At 43.3% G+C, this 25453-nt stretch overlaps 1 protein-coding gene across 1 annotated transcript in view; it reads right to left on the minus strand.

Annotated features, from left to right (window-relative positions):
- The window catches only part of KCMF1 (potassium channel modulatory factor 1), a 254961-nt gene that overhangs the window by 200784 nt on the left and 28724 nt on the right, over nt 1-25453 (minus strand). Inside the window, exon 2 of the mRNA XM_085640951.1 lies at nt 829-996. Coding sequence (XP_085497077.1) covers nt 829-996 — 168 coding nt within the window. The remainder of the gene's footprint in view (nt 1-828; nt 997-25453) is intronic.

The following is a 25453-nucleotide window of genomic DNA, read 5'->3' on the forward strand; positions in this document are numbered from 1 at the left end:
GAGTGTCGCCCCACTACCTGGCTCAGAGCCAGCAAATAAAAAGATAGAACGATGTTCTTGCATCGTTTTATTTTGCATTTGCTGATTCTGAGCCAGCGCTGTAGGGAGGGGCGGGGCCAAGGCATGGGAGGGGATGGCCGTTTCAGGCAGACCAAAAACACACATGCACACTTACGTTTTCTCCAGCCCAGCTTCATTGAGCAGCCGGGCTGGGGAAACCACACAGCCTCCCTGGACAGAGCGGACCGTCTTTCTAGCCCTCTCAGGCCAATCCCCGTGCTGGGGATTGGATGGGAGTCTGTCTCATGGGTTGCTGGGACCAGGCAGGAAGGGGAGAGGCGGTGCGATGCAACAACGTTGGAGGCAGCGAGAGATACTTTTTTCCTTTCAAATAAAAGTATTTCTAACCCCTCCTCCTCCTCCCCCCACATGCGCAATGTGGAGAGAAGCAAATTCAGCGAGGGATACTAACAGGCAAGAAAATTTGAATTAAACTTGCTATCCTGAATTCTCCAAGAAGCATAAATGCATACTGAGTACTTATTATTGTGCTGAGGACCAGCCAAATGAAAAAACAATTGCCCATCTGCAACAATCTAGTATGGACCTACCGGTGGTGTTGAAACCAAACAGTAGCCCTGGCTTTCAATTTCTTAATTGACGAGTATATTAAACCAGTAAACTTTCATAATAATACCATAATAGTTATGCTGCAATAGATCTTAAAAATATTGTGCCTAAGAAAAGAAAATGCAATTCTCAAATCACTGTTGCAATAAGGTTTCAAATAAAATAAATCATTTTTAACATACCTGAATCAAAACTTACCAAAATCTACTCTTGTTAATATGCACTGCATTGGATGATCGGTTGTATGCCTGGTTGTTGTCGCACCACTTTCGTAACAAGAAGCACACAGATCGTAATCGTAGCAAATTAAGCACTTATATCTGCGACCTCGAAAATTTCCTTTCAAACATGCATCACAACTAACACCTGTAGCAGAAAGAAAGTGACATATAACTACCAAACCAATACAAATGTTGCTGGAATCTAATAAAGAGGTAAAACAAGCACTGGTGAAAGAAATAGGTTACATGATAACTTTTAATTAACACAGGATTTTCTAGAATTAGTAATCTAATAACTCCTATTCAGAAGCAATGACTCAGTCGCTGTCACTACTAGTTTGCATTCATTATAAGTATTCTGAACAATTAGCAATGTTATGTTCCTCAAAGACAGTTCATACTTGTTCTCATCCCTCGGTTTTAATTCATTTTATTTCATACCTTAACCTGTTCTGCACTGAAAATAATGCCATTTTGTTTACAAAAAGTAAATGTTTTTATTTAACAAAATACATACTAGATTAGCATTTGGAAAGAAAATGCAGAGTTACAAAATACCTGTAGCATTAGCTACAAATAATGATTTATATCGCAGATAGGGTCTGTTGTGGTTGGCTCCAGATGAATGAAAATGTGAACTGAATACTTTGAAAGGGCATGCACGCAGCCCTTAATGCCTTAAACATTATCACTGCATACCAACCAACCAGGAGGCGGAATTGCCATCGTACACAAAACCAACCCCCCCTCACAACTAGCTCCAACAACCACTCACCCAACATGCAGCACCTCCACTTCCATGGCCAGACCAACCCAAACGCCACCCTCCGCAGCACTCTCATCTACAGACCTCCCAGACTCCGTCCCTCCTTCAGTGACACCATAGCAGACTTCATTGCACACCAGCCTCCGCTTTACTGGACTACATCCTCCTCAATTTTCACCTGGACAATCTCAACTACCACAGCACCTCATCCCTACTGGAGAACATCACCACTAATGGACAAATGGTCACCTCCCCAACCCACTGAGAAGGACAAACACTTGACCCCATCTTCTCCACAAGCAACATCTCCAACGGCCACACCACTGAACTACATTGGACTGACCGCCACTGTGTCCACTTCTTCACCGAACCCACCAAACACCACTGCGCCCACAGCTACCTGCGCAGAAGCTGGAACAAGGTCTTCGAAGACCAACTCGCCACCTCCCTCCGCAATACCCCCACCGCAGACCTCCATGGGCACCAATGCCTAAGCATGCACCCTCCACTTATGGATCTCTGACTGAGCCAACACACTGGCTACCCTGAGGAAATCCTCAAGTAAGCAGCCCTCCAAGAAAGCCAGCTGGTTCTCCCCCACCCTCCAAGAGTCCAGGAGCACCTGCAGATAGCTTGAGAAAAGATAAGAGTAGCCGCAAGACCACGCAGCCTTCAAAACCACTGTCACCACACACTACCACCTCATCAGACCTACAAAGAAAACTGCCATACTGGAATGTGCCAACACACACAACAGCAAAGAACTCTTCTCCTTGATCAAAGAATTCGACAAACCCAGCACGGATGCCACAGACATCACCTCGAACCCCTCCTAAGACCTCCGCAACAACCTCTCCACCTTCTTCTCTGCAAGATTATAGATATCTACAACAGCTTTGCCACCCAGGGTAAACCCACCCACCGCCACCCAAAACCAATGCACCACAATGCTCCAGACCCCAGACTACCCTGCACATCTGGACCACACTCGAGACCCTAAGGATCATGAAAGCCATTCACTCTGGAGCCCCTTCTGAACCATGCCCCACCAAATTTTCAACCAAGCCAGCGCCACCATCGCCCCCGAACTCTGCCACACCATCAACTGCTCTATTGAGCTTGCCACTTTCCATGAAGATCGGAAACACTTAGAGATCAACTCTCTGCAGAAAAAACCCTCTGCGACCCGACGGACCTCAAGAAATACAGACCCATCTCTCTGCTCCCCTTCCCAGCAAAAGTGATCAAGTAGGCCATCAATGCCCAACTCACCAAATTCATCGAAACAAACCACACCCTGGACCACTCCCAATCAGGCTTCAGAAGCAACCACAGCACCAAGACTGCACTCCTCTCCACAACAGACACCTGCACTTTCCTCGACCGAGGCAAAATCACGGCCATCATCCTGGACCTCTCTGCCGTCTTCGACAGTCTCCTACCACACCCTCTGCACGAGACTCCATGACTGGCATCCGCGGCAAAGCCTTAAGAGTGGATTCTCTCCTCCTTCGCCGGCTGAACCCAGAGAGTTAAACTCCCACCATTCTCCTTAGAACCTAGAGAGATGAACTGCGGAGTTCCTCTGGGCTCCTCTCTGAGCCCCACCCTCTTCAAAATCTACATGGCCCTGCTTACAGCCATCGTCAGAAACCACGGACTCAACAGTCTCCTACTCCGACAACACCCAGCTGATTCTCTCCCTCACCAACAAACCAACAGCTGCTAAGAGCAACTTTTATAACCGGATGAAGGCAGTCCCTACCTGGATGAAGGACAGCTGCCTCAAACTCCAATCCGACAAAACCAAACAGCTCATCCTGGGCACTACTCCCTCCGCTTGTGATGACTCCTGGTGGCCCGCAGCGCTCTGAATACCCCCACACACCCACCAAACATGCACGCAACCTCAGCATCATCCGCGACTCCTCTCTTTCCATGAACCACCAAATCAACACCGTCTCATCCTCCTGCTTCCCCACGCTCCGCCTGCTTTGGAAGATTTTCAAGTGGATCCCCACCGAGTCGCAGAGAACAGTCACCCAGGCGCTGATCAGAAGCAAGCTTTACTACGGCAATGCACTCTGCACCGGCACCAACCAAACACTCCAAAAGAAATTGCTGAGCATCCAGAACGCCTCCGCCAGAGTTATTCTGGACATCCCCCACCACAGCCACATCTCTGATCACGAGAGACCTTCACTGGCTCTCCATCAACAAAATAATCACCTTCAAGCTCCTCACATAAGCCTACAAAGCCCCCCACACCAGACATGCATACCTCAACAACCACCTCTCCTTCTACACACCCATCAGACATCTCCGCTCTGCCCAACTGACCCTGGCCAATATCACACGTAACCACAAGACCTCGGCCAAGGAAGATACTTCTCCTACCTCGCTGCGAAGTCCTGGAAATCGCTACCTCTATATCTCAAGCAATCACCTTCACCACCTCAATTCAGGAAGGATCTCAATACCTGGCTCTTCGATTGAACTGCAGAAATGCCCCTCCACCCAGCCAGCACCTTGAGACCCTAACAGGTGACTAGCCACTCTCTATAAGAAACCTGATTGATTGATTGCGTAACAGACAGCTACTTTTTGGAGAATAACTTCAATAATAGTGTTCTTTTTATAAACATGTTAAATACATTTTACAGATTTTCGTTCTGAGCTAGAAACCTCTCTATATAAAATAGAAAAATATTGTTCGGGTAACTAACCACAGCATTGCATTTCATGTTCAAATGTCCCCTTTCAGGAGCAGAAAAGAAGCCATGCCAATCACCAACTGAACACCCACTTAATCGTTCCATTGACCGCTGTCTAAATCAGTGTTAAGAAGAGGCAGACCACAAAAAGATGAGTGAGAAATCACCTCGAGAAAGGGGGTGGGGTACAAGAGCTACATCAGAGCATCAATGTGTACTTATTTGTACTCCTTATCCTTGCTGGGAAGAATGTGAAAGAAACTAATTTACTGTACCAACAGCTTTAAAGCTTGAATTTGTTTAATTCAGGTTATTATTGGAGTATCTAGAGTTTGGGGTCAGGAATTATTTTCTTTTGAAATAAAGTTTTAATTTTAGTCACTGGCCATAGGTGGAGCCAATCTGACTTACAGAGAATTTGACCAAAAGTCCACAGTGCCAGGGAATAATTGACAAACGGCTTTAGTTTGTTTTTAACTGGTTCGTTATTTTTATATTTATCAGGTTTTTTTGTTTGCAAACTAGCTCTCCTTCAAATAGGAACGGTCACAAGGGAATTGAGAAGTGTTTCATGCAACACAACTATTGTTACAGGTAACTAGTTTCTTTTGCAAGGTGAACCTATTCTAGATTCAGATGCCCTGCACAGACTGCATAGAAGTATTTTCCCCAATGTGGAAGTCATTTGAAGAATGAGTAAAGTCAAAAAATTTCAAATAGTCTGACTTAATTTCGCATCGCTTTCTTATGGAACATCTACACAATAATGTTTGCCAAACCTATTTGTAGAGGGCCATGCTGCAGCTGAACAGATGTTATTAAAAAAAAAAAAATGCCAATGTTATTTGCCAATGACAAAAATTAACTGTCTGAACAACCCATCAGGATTTAATGCCTTTTTTAATGGTGGACACAGAATTTGAAGTGCACTTTTGTCTTCCATACTGGCTTTATTTTCTGAATGCAATACATAAATGCTCTTCTAACACCTAATGTTTGTAATATCCTTTCTTCAGAATTGATCGGGTTTTGAAGGTACAGAATTGTTTGATTTACATTGGTAATGCTTACATTTCACCAATTCCTCTTAGTGATGCAACGGCTATTAAAAAAAAGCTACACGTCCGATTTTTTGTCCCCTTTGTCACTCACGTATCAGTCACCAGGGTGCCTCTTTATAACCACTGTAAGTAACTTTCTCTACCTTGCCCAGTTTGTTCCTATCCCCACCCAAACGACTCACACCACATAGTGGTGAATTCAGACTCTCACCCACAGCTTGGCTTGGCTAATTTTGGGTTGAAATTTATCGAGGTACCCAGGGTAAGTCATCTGCTCGAGGCTGACTTCGGTCTTCAGAGTATCATCTGCCTCTAGTGAAAATTGCTGGCACCATTCATTTGTCTGAATTGAAAATGAAAACCTACGTTTGAAAAAAAAAGAATGGCATTGTTTATTTCTGGTTTCCATATGCAGAACAGAGTACCCCAATGATCTATATTATGATTAATGTATCCCTAATTGTGGATGACTAGGCAGAAGTTAAAGAGAAGTGCTATGATCTATGTGTGTTTATATTATACATGCTATTTCTCAAGTTAATTCTACACAGGGCCACAGGAATTATGCAGTGGGGAGCACTAAATTATGTGGCAAGAAAAGCCAAATGATGTGGCATAATGCAGCAATTTTTTGGGCGGCATTAACCATTTTATTTTTTACATGTTATTACTATCGGGGCAAAAATGTCACTTCATCAGTATCAGTTTAACAACCAAATGCAGAAATAAGCAACAGAAAGATGACCTGTAAAACTTTGCATAGGGCCTTCCACTGCATGTGAACAAGTGCCACCACGTTTAGTAAGTTTTGTTCGGTTTGAGCTGGTTTTTTTCATTTGTTAAAATCTGCAGATTACGCAGATTATGATGCATTATGTGGCAAACCCACAATTATGCAAAAAAGCAGCGGACACAGAATCGCATAAATCCAGTGGCTCCGATTATGCTGTATATTGACAAAATATCAACAGTATTCCACTTATAGTGCAGCCAATGGATACCCTGATTTGAAGTTTGCAGAAAAGACGTCTTTTGCTTTGGAAAGTACATGCACCCTGGTTATTAGGTCTCACAGACAACTTCAGATGTCGGTTAATAAATAACCCTAGTGCATCCGATAAAGATTGATCATAGGCTTTGTATCCAACTTTTTTTCATGATTCAATGGCTTCATTTATCTCACTTCCCCCCTCCTGATTCACATGTTTTCCACCCTGTTCTTGTCTTTGCCTCACCCATGAAGCATTTCGATCTGATTATGGTTTGATTGGAACAATGTCTCCTTCCATGCTGAAAACACACATTGCATTACAAGAATGAGGGGCTGTTTTCTTGCCTTCGCTCCTTTTTTTCTCTTGGCTGTTTTCCCACTCAACTGTTCATTAAACAATCCTTAGCATAGTCAATACGTCACACCTATGTGAGGTATATGACTTTGTCAATTTGTTTTATCCATGTTGCACAGCAGCTAGGCTGCAGTGTAGCATGGCTGAAAGTTTTTTTTTTAAAACAATACAAAAAAACACTATGATGAGGCCATCACTGTCTGCGAGGCATAGTGATCCGTTTTCTTAGAGGGATAATTCTCTGCCTTCATTAAAAAAACGGTTCACCATCTTTCGTTCGAGATGCACACTACTGTGTTGAATCAGAATAAAAACACCACCAAAAAGCACATAAAGAGCAGTAAGCGCAGCGCGGTATGTATCTCTGTGGCATCTTTAAACACTTTGGTGTGATTTTAGGGAGCTTTTTTTTCCCCTGTCGGGGCAGGGGGTTGCAAGCCCTGAAGAGTGGGGGTTGGGTGGACGTGGCAAGTAACAAAGGGGGAGGAGTGAGGTAGACCTGACAAACAACAACATAGGAGGGTGGGAGGCAGGTCAAGCAACAAGGGGAGGAACAAAATCGGGGAAGGTGGTCCCAGCAGAAGGAAAACAAAATATACGCCTGAAAGCAGCGAGCAGTGGATAGACACTGGGCAATGGAAATAGTATTTGGGCAATGTTCCAGGGTAGGCATGAGCGCACAAAGAGGAAGTGAAGCTAGCACTCACTGACTAAAGAGAAGCAAGGACCTGAGTGACGATGAAGCCAACCAATGGTTACCAATAGGAGGGCTTTAAGCCCCCTTGTAAGCAAACAAAATGAGTCGCAAGCGACAGAGCATGGGCTGTATCAGGCGAGACCCAAAGTATGAGGTGGGGGAGGGGCAAACTGTCAAAGAGGCGAAGGTGCCCGCCAAACATACTGATGGGAGTCAAACAATTGACGGTGCCCCAAAACATTTAAAGGTGCTAGGGTCAAGGCAGGAGAGCGGTTAAGGAAGGGATGAGGATGTGTCCTGTCACAGGGGAAACAGCCTTTATTCGCAGCCTTTTACCACACAGACTTCACAATGCAAGTAAGTACCATGCAGGTAAGTATTTATATTTTTAGTACACAGTATGGGAAGGTGACATAGACGTGGATTGGGGGTGGGTAGAGGTAATGGTAGATCAGGGTGCCTTGAGGGTTCGGTGGGAAGAAGTAAAGGGAGATAAGTGTGATTTTAGGGTTTGTGGGTGGGTAAAGGTGAAACAAACCTTTTGAAACCACTGCATGTTTATAAAAGAGGCAACCAACAGACATGACACCATGGTAAATGTTGATTCAGAAAGACATACCGACTGTATGGCGATAGGCTTCAACAAAGCGAATATGCTTGCAGTGTAATCATCAATAAAACAGGCAGCCGAAATGTGTGTTTTGGAAATTGGTCACATGCCATGAAGTTATTGCTAGTTGTTTGCATTCAGCTCGTCTTGCTTGTACCACAATGTGAGCTCATGCAGCATGAAAGAACATTTAAAGAAATCAAATTGGTACTGGGTCTGTGCTCCAAGGAAGAATAAAAAACACGCAGAGACAAAGTGAAGTCGACAAGCACTCACAGGCCCTCACCAATGAAAAGGAAGAAAATAAGATTCAGGATCTAGCCAACCAATAGTTAGTAATGGGTGGGCTGAAAAGCCCCTTTTCAGAGTTTTTTTTTTAAAAGAAATAGATTGTCACATGCAAGACATAAAAATGAGCCCCCATCCCGACTTACAATGGCCGGTTTGTCTCCGGATTCCCTCACGCTCCAAGCTCCGCCTGCCAACGCAGCTATCGGCAGCAACCTTAAAACTGCATTTACATTATTCTAGGATGGCCATCCTTTCATTTAAAGGAGGCATCTTAAATAGAGTTTTATAAAAACTAAAAAGAAAAAAACATTTCAAGATGGATGAAATGAAATGAAAAGGCGACTTGTAGAGCGCGAACCAATCACCCGAAGGTGTCAAGGCGCTTACTCATTTAGGCTGAGATTCGACAGATTTTAATGACTAAACAGCCAAGTCTTTAGCGCCTTCCTAAACGCTAACAGATTGTTCTCATGTTTGAGATATGGTGGGAGGTAATTCCACAGCAGTAGCACCCAGCAAAAAACTTCTCCCTCCCCAAGAGCATTTTTTCACCTTGGGGACAACCAGATCGTTAGACGAGGATGAGCGAAGGTTGCGTGCTGGAATGTAAGTAACCGATTCCGTTTTAAAAAACCTGGTCCTATATTGTGAATGGTCTTAAAAACAATACATAGAGCTTTGAACTCTATACATGGGAGGATTTTTCGAAGAATTTGTAATGTATAAAAAGAAAAGGATGTAACCTGATTAACATGATATTCAAATGAAAGTTTAGAATCAAAAGTGACTCCCAAGTTCTTAACCTTGGTCACTGGTTTAGGAAGTGGACCCAATTCTAGGGGCCAGAGATCTGGTGACCAAAAGTTAGTATGAGCCGCAAACAGTAGCACCTCCGTCTTACTGGAGTTAAATTTTAAACAGTTGGTAGGCATCCGTTTCCCCACCTGGTGTAGGCACGAGTGGAATCGCTTCACAGAGTCAGTGGGGGATCCTGACACTGGAACAATAATCTGCGTGTCATCCGCGTAGGAGACAGCAGAGAACCCCAGAGATCTAATAAGTTTTGCCAAAGGTACAACAAACATTAAAAAGCGTGGGGCTCAGGGATGATCCCTGCGGTACCCCACAGGGTAATGTAAAATTTGGTGACCTAAAATTATCTAAGGCCACAAACTGTTCTCTGCCAGACAGGAATGACTCAAATAGGGTAAGAGCCTTCCCATTGACACCGATCCCCCTCAGTACTTCCAAACGTTTTTGATGGTTTACAGTGTCAAATGCCGCAGAGAGGTCAAGCAGCACAAGTGCTGTACTGCCCCCCAGGTCGACAGTTTGCCTAATCATTTCGGAGGCTGTGATTAGGGCCAATTCGGTGCTGTGATGTTTACAAAACCCGAATTGAGTATCATCAAGGAAGTTGTTCTTTTCAATATATTCTGATAGACTGTTGTTTATTGCTTTCTCCGCCATTTTAGCAGGTAGCGGAAGTCTAGAAATCGGACGATAATTCTTGGGATCGGTATCATCTAAGTTTGTTTTATTCAGAAGGGGGAGCACAGAAGCCAACTTCCAACAGGTAGGGAAAATGCCAGATAAAAACATTTTATTAAAAATAGGCATCAAATAGGATGCGAATGTTTCAGGCAAGAGGTGGAAGATTTTTGGAGGGCAGAGGTCCAATGGAGAACCCGATTTAATGGATTCTATCAGGTTTATTGTTGCTTCCATTGTCAACGGACAAAAAGTAGTTAATTCAGGGGTATTGCTACTATTGCTACCCTCAGCACAGATGCCCGACTCAATGCAGGGAGTCTCAGGTCTTGCTGAGTCCACTAACGATGTAGTTATTCCATGAACTGTAGACCCAGCACAGCTGTCGTAGACCTCCTTAACTTTCTCTTGAAAGTATGTGGCCACTCTATCACAAAATAGCTGGGTTTTCGGAGAATCAGTAGCCACAGCACATTTAGCTAATCTTTTTACTGTTAAAAAAAGCTCTTTAGATGAGTTTTTAGCTGTCAGTATTGCCGTAGTAAAAAACCTAATTTTTTTCTTTACTAATAAGAGTTTTATACTCCAGTAAGGCTGATTTATAGTCAGCTTTATTTTCCACACTAGGAGATAATCTCCACCTCCTTTCCAAACGAATGCATTTTTGTTTTTGTGTCCTACGTTGCTCAGTATACCAAGGCTCAGTAGGTCTGGACCTATGGCTCAAGATACATTTAGCCAGTAGGCTTTGATCAATTGACTTCCTTAACCATTCATCAAATGCTGCTATGGCTTTATTGGGGTCAACTAATGGTGGTGGGATATTTTGGGCTAAAGCAGTTTGAAGCACACCCACATTTAATTTATTCCATGAGCGGACCATTTTCCGCTGTCTGTTTATTCTGTTCTTTGTATGAGGATTTTGAACTGGGAAGGAAAACAAGACAGCTTTGTGATCTGACCAGACGAGTGGTATAGGTGGAATACACTTCAGAAGGTAATTATTAGAAAATATGCCGTCCAACAAGTGACCTGCCAAATGTGTGTCACCAGAAACCCGCTGGGTGAGCCCCATGCTATTTGCAATGTCTTAAAAATGTACCACGTCGCTATCTAGGGGGCCCTCCAGGTGGACATTAAAATCACCCAAAAGAGTGAAATCTGGTGATTGAGCCACGGCATCCAGAGAGGAACCAATATCCTTTAAGAAACTAGCCTGTGTGCCTGGTTGCCGGTAACATAGCAGGCCGTTAAAAGTATGACGATTAAAAAGTAAGGACTCCAAATGGGGATCATTATGTTGGGAAGTAAAGACTCCTTTTCAGGTGCAGGGAAACAGAACTGCCAGTCCTCCTCCTCTTTTACCCACTCGGTTTTGCCTATGTAGTGTATACCCTAGTGGAGGAGTGTGGCTCAATGGTTAGAGCGGCAGACCCTGAAGCAGAGTTCTGGCCAGGGACCAGGGTTCGATTCCCGTCTCGGCGGGACTCGGGCTCAATTTCCTCGGACCTGTCTATTCTCGCCTCGGTGCCTATTCTAATCACGGGCCCCACGCTGCAACTCTGGGCAATAGCTTGCTTAGCCTCCACACCGGCCCCAACAGCGCTAAGGATGCCTGGCTTCACCCTGGGGGTGCCCAGGAGTGGACACTTCACTGGGAAAGCCAGGAGGGGTTCCACAGCAATATGAGTATCAGCGCCAGGAAACCGCAAAAGGCGACACCGCAAGGTGGCCGTCTGGTGACAGTGCGCTCTATAAGTACCTTGATATTTACATTTACATACCCAAGAGGAACCGCCATTGCTAAATCAGGATCAGATGAGGCGTCTCCCCAAGTCTCTGTGATAAATGCTACATTAATACCACGCGCCTCAATAAATACAGCAAATTCAGATGCATGTTTACACAGGGAACGTGCATTAATAAGACACCCTAATATAGACATGGTGTCATTTTCCCTAGTAAATGTTTGTTTAGAGCTAGCTGAAGACTGGGAGCATTTTAGACTATTACAAGAGCACCAACAAATTTCGCAATTAAAATGATTCGTACAATAATAAGTATTCATATCAATAAGTGCATCCCACTTACCATATTGGTTAACAACTCGTAACTGTTCCCCAGTATACGTGATCATAGAGGCAGATTCAGGGTGGAGGTTTACACCGGCGGCATCCCTGGCCCTAGGCACGGGCCAGGCGCGGACGGGCGCAGACTGGCTTGCCTTTGCGCGCCTGATGCGCGCGGCCGCTGTGCGGCCATGCTTAAATCCCCCCCGGTGCACCATCAGAGGCGGGAAAGCGCCCTGCTAACTTACGGGCCAGGCAAATGTCCCAAAGGCCAGGCGGTAGCGGAGTCACCACGTGATCCGACTCTGTTACCAGCCCAGAGAGGTGCAAGTTCACTGAGGCGGAGTACGGGCGGATATGGGAGCAACAACACCAAGTTCAAGTTAAGGCTAACAAAGACTGCCACAGTAAGAATTAAACAGCCTAACACAGCGAGATTCAGCCCCTTATATAGATTCCCATAAAATGATTTAAAAATTAAGTTTTTTATTTTCCTTTTAAAAAACAGCACAGATAAAATCAAATGTCAATCCGTTCGGTAATTCGCACGTTTGGCGTCTTGGTCGCCAAAACCTAAATGAGTATAACATGTGGCCGCTGTGGAAGGTGTGCAAGGATATGCACATCAGCAAAACAAACTTTTATTCTTTATTCTAGGAAACATTAATATAAGAGGCCATATTTTAATAATTGTTTTTAAACTAAATGCTAAATTTTTCTAAAATGCACAATGTGCATACACACATTCTTGCAGCAGCCATCTGGTGCAGAAAAACATAAGCAAAGCCAATAGAATCAATGCATACTTTCTCGCATAGCAGTTTTACTGCTTGGTTTAATTTAAAGACAAATGCATAGAATGCCCCCATAGTGAGAAACTGGAATTTATTGAAGGTAATGTGATGGGTAGTTCTGGTAGAGACACTCTAAAGATAACGAAGAGCGCTACAAAGTCTGTTGAAAAACAGGAGGCCTACATGTGTCTTTTTGGTTCTGAGAAATATGCTTCAAAGGAGGAATTAATTCAACAGAAACTGTGGAGGGGGCTTTGTGACATCACAAATTAACGTATATTAATTATACTGTGGTGAGATTATATGAAACTTACGATACATAGAAACAAGCATTTGTAATGCAACAGGTCTCACAATTGCGAGATTGAGCTATTGGCATTGTAAAGGACAATGCCTTTTATTTAGGTTTAACCCCTTGAGTGCCCATGACGAGATGGTCTCGTCATGGCCGCGGTTGCGCTGTGCCCATGACGAGACTATCTCGTCATGAACCTCGCCCGCTAATTCAACGCCCGGCACAGGGCGGGGAAAGGGCGGGGCACACAAGGGGTTAAAAAAACCTGCAGTAATAAACGGCATTGGTGACATCTGTGAACCCCCACCAGAGGTGCAGACGTCGGAAGACAGCGAGAGACTTCGAGGGGAAAAGGGAATAGATCATACGTCATAATGTATAACACAACAGGGAACACCTAGGGGCTGGATATTGAGTAACTCATGTAAAGTTGTACCATTGAATAATATATTTTTCTTGTATATTGTATACACCAAAAAATATTCTATTGCAGTAACATTGTTAACCTGCATAACAAAATGCTAATAAAATGTTTTATAAAAAAAAAAAATTATAAAAAGGCATTGTCATTTACAATATCAATAGGTCAAAATTTCTAAAATGGGAGAGCTATTGCACTGCAAATGCTTGTTGTTTACAAGCGCCTCATGTTGCGCTTTCACGTTAATAGAGGCCACGCCCCTTTCTTTTGACCATCCGTCTCTAAAGAAAGGTCCGCAGCTGCTATTAAAATGCATTCCGTCCATCATTTGTTTGTTGTAACGCTATTAAAATGAAAGCGCGGTATAGGGCGCTTTTACCAAAAAAAAGCATTAGTTTGTCAAGTTGACAAACAAATGCTTTTTTTGTAAAAGCACCACGTGAAAGCACGCATGGCGTGCTGAATGTTGCAGGAAACCATGTAGTGCCTGCAGTAGGAGAAACTCATTAAAGAAAATAGTGCTTACAGTCCAAGACGTACCGTGTAACAACCGATGGGAGGTTACAAATGAAAAAAATGTACTATTCGAACAGGCACAGCAGATCCGAGTGGAGCAATGAAAAAGTTTGTAGCGTGCTTCAGAAGTAACACTGCCTGATCAAGGAGTGTGAAAACAGTAAAAACTGGAAGGGTTGCCCAACTGGGGAACGTCCTTCTGAGCACCGAAGTGACCCATCAGTGAACACTGATGTGGAGTTTGAATGCTTGTAGTCTGTATGTAACAGACATTTTTTCAAATACAGGATGCTGGTATGTCCAGGTATTTGTTTATATTCTTGTCGATATTGTATATTTCATATCGATACTGTGTCTCAAAGTATATCCATAGAGATAAATCCTTCTTAACATATCTCCCGATGCATTTCGGGCATCGTGGTGCCCTTCGTCAGGGGCACATCTACAAAATAAGTAAATGAAGCGAGGATGATGTGAGGAAGATCACTCGAAAATAAAAAGAAAATGAATAATCACCAGATTGTGCATCCTATGGAAAAGTTGTGATACGAGGTGAATGAGAACCATGCCGATATAAAGAAAATAACATGGAAAACTGCAACATGCAGCCTGTTCTAGTTACCGAAAAAGAAAAGCGTGCTCTTATTAAAAAAGAGTGAGAAAGTTCAATGGAGCAAATGTGCGTATGATAGATTGTGCAAGTGTGCTTGAATGATAAAATGGTTGGCAACCGCCGTGTGGTTGATATAGATCGGTATTTGCTAGAGTGAGGTAGAAATTAGCTAAACATTTAAATGAAGAGTTACGGGTAAATGGAGCCGCGCGGTACACCACACGCATGAAAGTGACCGACACATTATGAAAAAATGAGGTGTCAAATAATCCAATGACCAACGGCTGTACGGTTTTAACATAATCGAGTAAGCAAGTACTTACTTCTAAGCGGGTGCAAAGGACATCGAATTTTCAGGAAAAAATGTGTAAGACGAAATGGGGGAAATGACGTGTGTTTAAAGCGGTGAGGTGTGCAAGATAGAAAGAAGACTAAAAGTGAGTGCACCAGAAATAGACGCCATGATGTAGTGTGTTCGAATTAACGGTGAAAGGATAATGTAGACGAAATAAATAGTGTGAGATATCAGTGACTGACGATGCAAACCATGTAACAAGTCATAAAAAGATGCTTAGAGGAGAAGTGACAGCGCAAGGTTCTACTAAGTAAGATGCACAGAAATAATCACCCAAAAGAAAGAATACAGCGAGTTTGGAAAAGTGTTAGAGTAATGGATAGGAAAGTAAAAAAGTAAGATTCTCTTGAGTAAGATACACAGAAGTAATAACAGGCAGATAAAAGGTTACAGTGTGATGTGAAAACCTCTAGAATAATAAACTGGAAAGTTAAGTGGAAATTAAAAGATCATGAAGAGAGAATACAGTGAATACATCAAATTTGTAAAGAAAATTGACTTTATAGATAACACGTGAATTCCATGCGGTTATTGAGACCGTGTGGTTTCATTGAGTTCAAGAATTTGATCCAGTGGTTTTCACGTTGTAAAAGGGGTTTGTTATGGTCTCTGCCGGTGATTCTTTTGACAGTTTCGAAATTGAAGTTGGCTTATATTGTGATGACTGTCCATGAAATGAGCCGCAATAACTGATTAAGATTTCCTAGTGCGAATATTGCTTTTATGTTCATGTATCCTGTTTTTTCTTTTTCTTTCAGTCTTACCAACGTATACCAAGCCACAAGGGCATTTCAACATGTATATCACGTTAGTTGTGTCACAGGTACCGCTGACTTTCAGTTTTATATTGGTGCCTTTCATGGGAGGATTGATGGTAGCTCCTTTGATCACATTATAGCAATTTCTGCAATTGTAGCAAGGTGTAGTGCCCTTGAAGTTGATTGCCGTGTTGGCATTTGATCTTTGAGTTATGATTTCTTTCAAATTTCTGCCCCTGGTAGAAGCAAAAATTGGTGTGTCCTTGAAAATTCAGTTGAAATCAGGTTTAAGAGCAAGTATGGGCAAATGTCTCATAATTGATCTTTTGTACTGTCGGCTTGAGGTGGAAAATTTCGACACAACCACATTTCTTATGCTTTCTGTTTTCTTAGTGATGTTGAATAGTTCAGAACGAGTTCTTTTTGAGCAACGGTCCTTTGCTTTTTCCAGGACATTATCTGCATAGCCCCTCTGTTTGAAACGATCAAGCATGGATTAAATTTGTCCTTGAAGGACAACAGGGTTAGACACGATTCTTTTGACTCGCAAAAGTTGCGAATATGGAAGATGATTCTTCAAGGCGTTATTGTGAAAACTTGAATAATGTAGTGTACTGTTCTTGTCTGTGTCTTTCCTGTATATGTTAGTTTCAAGATGATCGAAAACCTGGATGATGGATACAGTTAAAAAAGGGATGGTTTGAGCGTCAATTACATATGTGAATTGGATTTGGTCATGGATTGAGTTCAGAGAGATCAAAGCATAGTTGAGACTTTCATGCGAACCTTTCCATATGATGAAAATGTCATCAATGTATCTGTAAAATTTCATAGCATGATTTTTCCGAACATCAGTGTTTAGTATGTTGTTCTCTTCGAAATAATTCATGAAGATATTCGCATACGAAGGGGCAGCACAATTGCCCATTGAAGTGCCAGTTAATTGTAGATAGCATTGGTCATTCCACTTGAAGTAGCTCTGGTATAGAGTGAATTGTAACAATTCCATGAGAAATAGTGGAAAATTGGAATCCAATTCTGAATGAAGTAGAGTATCCTCGATGGCTTCAATGCCCATGTTGTGTGGGATGGAGGTGTAGAGAGAATTGATGTCCGCTGTACATAGCCATATTTCGTCATCTCTGTCAAATTTGATATCCTGGATTTTGATCAAAAAGTCTGTAGTGTCCCTAATATATGTTTTCATGTTCATGACAAAGGGTTGCAAGTACCTATCAAGCAATCTTACAACAGGTTCATGTATACTTCCTCTGGTCGATACTATGGGTCGAAACGGGGGATGTTGTAATTTTTTATGCACCTTGGGGAGCATATATAGGTACAGTGTTTGCGGATGTTGACGTAAAAGAAATTTGTATGTATTTTCATTGAGGACTCCCTCGTCGAGTGTTTTCTTGAGTAACTCTTTAAGTAGGTTGGCACATTGTTCATTAGGCTCATATTCCAATACACTATAGGTTTCAGTGTCTGAAACATTTCTTCGTACCTGTTCCATGTAAAAAGCAGTGTCCATTATCACCAGGGCACCGCCCTTATCCGCGTTTTGACAAGTGACCTCAGGATTGTCTGCCAGACTAAGTATGTTGAGCTCTTTTTGTGTGAGATTGCAATATTTCAATTGTCGTTTGAAATTGAATTTCTGTATGTCCAATTTAACCAAGTTCTCAAAGGTATCCAAGTTCTTGTGGCTTACTGGAGCCATATAGGTGCAACTGCTATGTAAACCCTTCAGTTGGTCAGGTTTATCAGTGGTTAGCTCTGTCAAAATGTCAAGAAATGTCTGAGACTTAAATTGCGCATCAGTTTAAACAAACTAATTTCCAGTTCCAAACAGTTGGTGTGGCTGGTGGGTACAAAAGAAGTACCTCTTTGAGGGGTCTTAGTTTCAAAGCTGTTGAACTGCGTTGATGAAATGTTGATAACTAGGTTTGAGTCTTCTTCCCCTTGAGGCGTTTGCTGGTGGTCGGCGCATTCCGTGTCTCTTTCTCTCCTTTTTCCTTTGCCCCTCCTGGGTCGTCCTTCTTGGCGGTGCCTTCCTCTAAAGACAGAACCTTGGAAATTTGTACAATGTCTGAACTGCTTGTGGACGGTTGAGTCACATTGGGTATTGGTCTGCGTCTTGTTTCGCTCTCTGATGACGATGTATCAGTTTCACTTTGTTGACTGTAAGATTTGTTTTGTCTGCGTCTGGCGTAGACTTCTGCCTATGAATAAACCTCTCCCAATTTGTAGTCTATAGTGTCGCTTTATATTTGCATATTTTTCTCTCTTTGATCTCCTGACTGTATTTTTCTAGTTGAACATCGATGTCCTCTAGAGTATTAGTTCAATCTTCTGGTGTCATTAAATTGGTCAATTCTGCTCGAATGTTGGTAATCTCTTTGGTCAAATCGTCCAGGATTCTAGATAATTCCTCGATGATGAGCAGTATGAGGTCAAGCGAGCATTTATTTAAAACTGCATACCATTTCTCCACGAATCTTGGGCTGTTCTTGCATAGTAAAGGTTTCAGGGGGATACGCAGTCCCCTCGGAATTCAGTGTGCACGATGATACTTTATTAATGTGCTTGCGTGCAAGCGTTGATTAATCTCTCTCTTCGTGAGATAAAGATTACAAATGAAGACAAGGCAGTACTAAGGAGGGACTAACAAGCCTATTAATGAATCAGAGGCCAGCATTTACGAAGGACAATGACACAAGCCAATGACATATGGGTGGAGAGTGGGCGGGGCTTCAAGTACATACTCCAATACAGCATGCCTCGCAGAGCAGCGCATGCGCTGCCCAAGCTCGACCTAAAAACAGTCCACATGTCAATGAAAGGGATAGTGTAGGTAATTAAGGTAAATCAAAGTCACATATTCAAGCTCCATCTGTGCCTTCAAATAGATCCAAGTACCAGTCAAATAAATTGATAATGATGCAGCACCTAACCCTCATGTCCAGTGATACGCCGTCTGAACCCATAAGCTTTAATCCCTCAAACCAAAATACATAGATACTGGGTTATAAGGCAGGCTTCTCACATCTCAATCCCTGACGTCCGAAGAACTGAACTGAACTGAAGAATACCTAATCTCCAGTAGCTCGTCCATTAATACCACCAACAAATATATGAAATTCCGATACTCGCCTCTCCCACAAAATATCACACCTAATTCCGAACTATTGAAATCTACCACAGAAACTGAAGTAAAGGCATGGAATGGTTCTGGTAGAGCACAAGACTAAACCCAATAACCAATAACTCCAAAAACACTAAACCTGGGATCAGGAGCAGCATGCTGCCTAGTATAAAGCACAACAATGCCTTGCCAGTGGTAGAAAGTGCTATATAATGAAATCACAATACAATGTGTAACCCACACAAACTATATCATAACACTCAGCAGTCAGGCGAAGAGTTTATACAGGCTGCCTAATAATTCCCTTTACTGTATGACACTCTTACACTCACATAAGACAAAACTGCGAAGGGTCATATCCATCACTCAGTAGTGTATTAGTCGATAGCAATAAACCACCCATTACCATCTGGAAAAGCCTGGTGTAACTGAAGAGATCTGACACAGGAAAAGGAGGACTCTAATTTAGTCCACCACTGAGGGTCCCGAATACCTATACTACGACCACTTCTTGGCATCTGAAAGAGCAATCAGATTGGGGATGATATTAACATACCAGCACATCTCTCCACCACTTCTCCCTCTAACCTATACATACTCAGGACCATAAACTTTAAACACAATATCTCAGATTGGACAACGCATTGAAGTAACCACCTGCGTGGACTAGGAACATAAATACCAAAAAGGGACCTGCACAGCAGTTTAAAGCTGCAAGTTTACTAACAACGATAATGTTTGCACCTAGCTCTCACACGTCTTCATCCATCACACTACTAAGCACTGCGTCCCATAAAACGATAACCGCTCCTTGGTGGGCCTCATGCAGAACAAGGAAACACTTCCTACACAGGATCAAAACAAAGACCACATTCTTCCAACCACACATTCTACACAGTGTAGCGTGTTACCCATGAAGGCAAGTGCTTCAGGGCCCCATGCGGTGGCTGCGAGCACTATATAAATGTTGCAATGCAAGAAAACAATCACTGGGCAATTCCAATAGGTCTGACTTGCCTTTTCAGGTACAAGGTAGGCTTTGTCTACTCATGTTTGTGTGCAATTTTGAGTGAATGATAAGTACGAGTGTGAAAGTGTGAGGGTGTGTGTATTCCACACTGTGGGGACCGGCTCGGTCCTCATAGCATGGGTTAGACTGGACAGAGCCAGACAAGCACTATCTTTGTGAGGACCAGTGCATTATTAGGACCGGTTCCAGTAGTGTGTTTAAGTACTTTCAAGCGAGTGTATCAAAAAATTATATGTAAAAGTGCAGTTAGACTTGCTTCTGTGCGCCTCATAACCTACCCTACTATCAGAGTGCGAGTGGAGTTAGAATAGTTTTGCACACTTCATTACAGTCAACGGCCGGTCCTCATAAGCATAGGTATGTTATGTTATGGTGTGGGTGGGTGGTGTGTGAAAACGTGAGAGACATTGCGTGGGAGTGGTTGAAATTGCCATTATTATATTTCATTTATTTTTGCAGTTTTATATAGGCCGAACTTTGCCCAATGGTACTAGCGCCCTTTACATGAGCACCAGATTACATTACACAAAGTCAGATTCAAAGTGATCCGCCCAGTATCACAGGAGGTCGAAACAACGCCTGACTCAAACCTAGAGCACCAGTTACAAAGTCATGAGCTCTGGCCATTAGGCCACATCTCCCCCACATTTTGGGTGTTTGCTTCTGAGTCTCTACTGTACGGAGTGTGTGTGTTTTGAGAATGCTACATCAAGCAATGAAGTGGGTAATTCAGCTAATTAGGACTCTTGGATTTTAGTGGTTTATATCAACAAGGTCTACCTATTTGCATTCCAACAATCTAAGAACATCAAAGAAATAAGTGACAAGGTATGGACCAGTTCCTCTGGTTAAAAAAAAACATAAAGGGACCTTCTTGAAAGAACTGTGTAAACTGAAATAATTTCATTCCAGGGGACTGTCTCACATCCACACAGTGGCAAAAAAATGATATTCTGACAATGTGGGGATTACATGCGCTTATATAAACACTGTGCATGGTTATTCAAAAACACGGCGTGTGTTATAATTGCGGTCATATTTCGTCTTAATCATTAACCAGATGTGTGGCACGGTGTTTGATTTTTGGTTGTTTTACAATTGGAATTGCCTATTGACAAAATCTTGCCTATGTAACCATTACAAAACGGACTTTTTTGGAAAAATTGATATGCCAGGTCTTCCAGCTTCCTTTGGATATAGATATTGGCCATAAAACGATATTAACCTGATTCACAGTTTATGTTTTTGCATCCACACCAACATTGCTGCACTTATGGATGACACCTGAATTGACTGTCATTCTATATGCAGGAGTATGCATCTTCCTGCGGTGTTTGTGAGATGTTTACACATGAACACTAGGTTCCAAGTGTCTTAATTAACAGAAGTGCCACTACCTACTGCTTCATTGCTTGACATATAGCGCGCCCACACAAATACCATGCAGATCAGTTCTTCAACAGACAATACCAAACTGCTAGATCTAGGGAAGTGTTGATGTTTTCCTCTAGAGGTTACCATTTTTTTTTTTGTTAGCGTAAACACTTAGAAATGGATGATACAACACACTAATCTCACTTTATAGGATAGACACTGCATACTGTATCCTAAATATACAGGCAGAGATGAGCACTTTCAAGCTTCCTCTCCTCAATTGTCGCAATTCTACCTAGAGTTTTTTTTTTTTAAAAGGGCAGTAAAACCACAATAATGTCTTGAATGTTTCACACAAAAACCACATTTGTAAGTAGTGAGATTTCAGACCACAACTTATTGCCTTCACAGTGTTTTGCATTATAGAAATAGACTCAGTAAATGCCTTTTAGGACGTGGCCATGTCTGCAGTGTCACACCAGATCAGATTTTGGCCTGGCTTAATCAGTTTTTGTTGGCTTTTATGTTTTTGTGCACAATGTCCCTGCTCACCAGTGGTACAGTTCTTGTGCTCTCCATTAAAAACATGGTAAAACTGACCTACACTTGATTGGTACATTTAATTTACTTGTAAGTCTCTAGTATATGGTACTGCATGCACCCAGGGACTGTAAAAATGCTACTAATGGGATTGCAGCGCTCCTCGCGCCACCCAATAAAGTAGCCCTGTAAAAACATGGCTCAGGCCTGCCACTGCAGCCTGTATTGAAATTTTAAACTGCCATTTCGATTTTTGCAAGGGTTAAACCTTCCGTTCCAATACTTAGAGGTCACCCCTAAGGAAGGCCCTAAAGGTTCATAGAGAAGGCTGCATGGTATTTAAAAACTAGGACATGTGTGCTTATGTTTTACATGTGCTGACAGGGAAACATTCATAAAGTATTTGTTTACTGCTGTAAGGCCATCTCTGCCATAGACTAACACAGGGATGCAGCATTACCCTTGATATGTACTTACTTCAGTATGAGACCACATAGAGGTATGCTGTTTACACACAAATTAATTATAATTGAAGACCCTCCGTAATGGTGAAGTTGGATTTTAAGTTACATTTTAAAAATGCCACTTTTAGAAAACTGGCATTTTTCTTCCTAAACCAATTGTGCCTTTCAGCCAGCATCCTGGGACAAATGGCTGTGAATATTGCTTTCAGATATGGGGAAAAAAAAAAGAAGGCATGGGGCTTACTGCCCGGATGGCTAGGGAGGAGTTGTGCCCAGCCCTGATTACACTTCAAATGGTCCTGCCTGCAAATGGTCCTGCCTGCAGTACACACAAAGGAACTAGACCTGCACTTGTCACCCTAGCCAGTTTAGTTGAAGCCAAACAAGGGGAAAGAACTGTCCAGAATCAGTTTTGGGGGCAGGCCAGGGAATTTCCCTACACGAGGGCTGGCACCAGATATAAATGTGGCATCTTCTTAACCTCTCATCAAAACACTCCTGGACCTGTGAAAGATTTATTAGGAGGACTGCCCTGATGACTGAAAAAAGAAAGATTGGTCCTGCTTGTCTTGAACACAGGCTAACCAGAGTGACTAAGGGTCAGTTAGCTGACCTCCTGTTTGAGCTACTGGGATACGAGCTTCCAGAGGTCTTGTCGTAACTGTTGAGGTGAGCAACATCACCTGGATCTGCCTGAGCCCTATTGCTGGTCTCTGCAGAAGTCCTGGTCCTCAAGAGATTCCCCTAAGTTCTGGACCCTTGGCTGACATCAGCATGAACTCCTCCTGAAGGAAAGTTGAAGATAGACGTTTTGGGCTCTTCACGACCACAAGGTGACCACTTCACGCCGAGAACGGACCACCCGCAACAACCACCAAAGTGAAGTTTCAGCTTGACCTGCTTTACTCGCCAACAGTGACTATCTGCTACACTTAACCTGCTCCTTGTGCCAACAGTCTTTTCCTTGTGGCCCCTGCCAACGCGAACAGCAACCTTTGTGCTGGGCTTGAGAAGGTAACTTTGCAGAGGTACTAACCTGATCCCTGTATCTGACCCGCGCTCCATCGTCGTCGACCTAAACTTGTGACTTTCCCCTCGGTCTAGCACGACCAGTTAACTGCAAGTGGCGCTTTGTGCTTCCAAGCGCTTTTTTCTCCTAAAACTTTAAAAACTCCCATCTGCGCCTCTATGGACTGGGTTTTTAGGGCTCGCGCCCTGCATTGCAGCACGCAGCACTGCTCGCGCAGGTGAGAGCCCTTTTGTAGGGGGTTTGGAATCGGAGCCTGGAATCGCTCTTGCGTGTGCTTTTCCTTTTGGCATCCGCGACTGGCCTTTGAGTGCGTGTTTTTCTCAAAGACGGCACGCAATAGGCCAAAGGCAGACGCATTCCTCCGCCCATGGCCTATTGGTGTCTATTACGCGCACCAAAGGCCATGTGGTTTCAATTATCATGCCCAGACACGGGCGCGATAATTGAAACCACATTGCTCGCTGTGGCGCGCGCACCACTCGTTATCCTGGAGAGCAGAAGTCCAGTGGGAGTGGCTTGTGGGAGCTTGTTGTCGGGGCTCTACAAGTACAGCGCTTTGTATAGTTTAGCAAAGTAGCTTAGGTGAGTTTTATTATTTTTGGGGTCCCCCAGAGGAGCGAGCCGCGTGGGGCCTCTACCCTCTAGGTGACAGTTGCCTATACATGCGGCCTTATTCCTTTTTTTCCAACCCTTCTCTGTTCCCAATTAAACGACAACATTGAAGTTTAGCGGTGTTTTCTGAAGCCGAGATGTCTGAAGCCTCCGAGGCATGCGAGGAAGGGGGGCTCTTCTGAGGGGAGCCTACATGTTAATGCCTAGGACTGCATTCTAGGTTTTGTGGGAGAGCCTAAGAGAGTATGCGTCCCCATAAGTCTCCCACCCCCCCCCCCCCCTCGGTTCGAGTCCACCTGTTTCTCTCTATTTCCTTCTGCCTAGCCCTTTCTCTGTATTTTATTGTTTTCTCTTCCCTTTTCTCGGTTTTGCTTCGCACTGCTTCAGTGCACATTTCCCCCATGTTTTCTCCCTCCCAAGTACATGTTCTTCACTGGAGTCGCCCTCACCCCTCCCCCTCCCCACCTATGTCCCGCCCTCGTGTGATTTATCGGTTCCTGGAGGCCGCCGTATGGTTAGAAAGGCCTAGGACGGCCAATTAATGTTTATTTCCCTGTACAGCTCCTGCCCTGGCCACCTCACCACCTTAAGACTTGTTTTGTGCGTCACTGGAAAAAGGACTGCGAGTAAGGGCTGCCAGCCCATCCAGCCAGCCAGTTGAGACACCACAGACCACGCTCTTTAAAGTCTCCGGCGCTCTCACTGCGTACAGCCACAGGGGTACCTTCAAAATGGTGTCTAGTCGCAGTGCTATAAAACAGCCCCCTCGGAGCTGTGCCGTTATCTTTCATTTTATGCTCTCCCCCGGCCCCACAACCGGAATTCGCTAGGATGTTGAGCAAGTTTGATTAATCTGCAAATCCAGGTGTTATATTTGCACTCAGACTAGTAATGTAGGAAGTGTGCAATATTTTTTTCTTGTTTCCGAGAAGACTTTCCGTGCCATCACCACTTTAACTGGACGCTCGCTTCGCGTATTTTAATTTTACCTAAACCGTTTCCTTACACTGTCCATAGCGCGCTCTCCAGCCGTCTGTAACTTGCTCCCTTCATCCTACACTTAAACCTGTATGTACATCTCTTATTTTATAAACTTTCTTCTAACGCTGGCACATACATGTCCTTTTCCTGCCCCCCCTCATATAGTTAATGTATTTCTTATTTTTCTCTGCAGTCCTCAATTTCCGCCCTGCTTTCTTATTAGCAACATGCATGTGTGTGGAATAACATTTTTTTTTCTTAAATAAAGTATCCCCTTCTGTCAACCTCTCACAGATTTGGATGGACGCTGCTTTCTTTTGGTGCACACTGCACATATTTTGAGGACAGGCACACCCTCGCTCACGCCGCAAATAACCACCTGTGCAGACAGGGCTTCTAATTGTTAATAGTAGCCTGGAAGGGGCAGGGCTCTGCGCCCAGCAGGATGTATTGCAATTCAATAGGTCTCGCATTATTAAAGTTTGAGCTATTGGTGTTGCATTATTTAGCAATGCCAAAAGCTCAAACTTTAATAATGCGAGACCTATTGCATTGCAAATGCTTGTTGTTTTGGTTTCATTTTATTTACTAAAATTCACTATTTTTTTAATTAGTTTGGGATTTTT

The sequence above is a fragment of the Triturus cristatus genome, chromosome 2_2 (genome assembly GCF_964204655.1).
Source record: "Triturus cristatus chromosome 2_2, aTriCri1.1, whole genome shotgun sequence".
Lineage (NCBI taxonomy): Eukaryota > Metazoa > Chordata > Amphibia > Caudata > Salamandridae > Triturus > Triturus cristatus.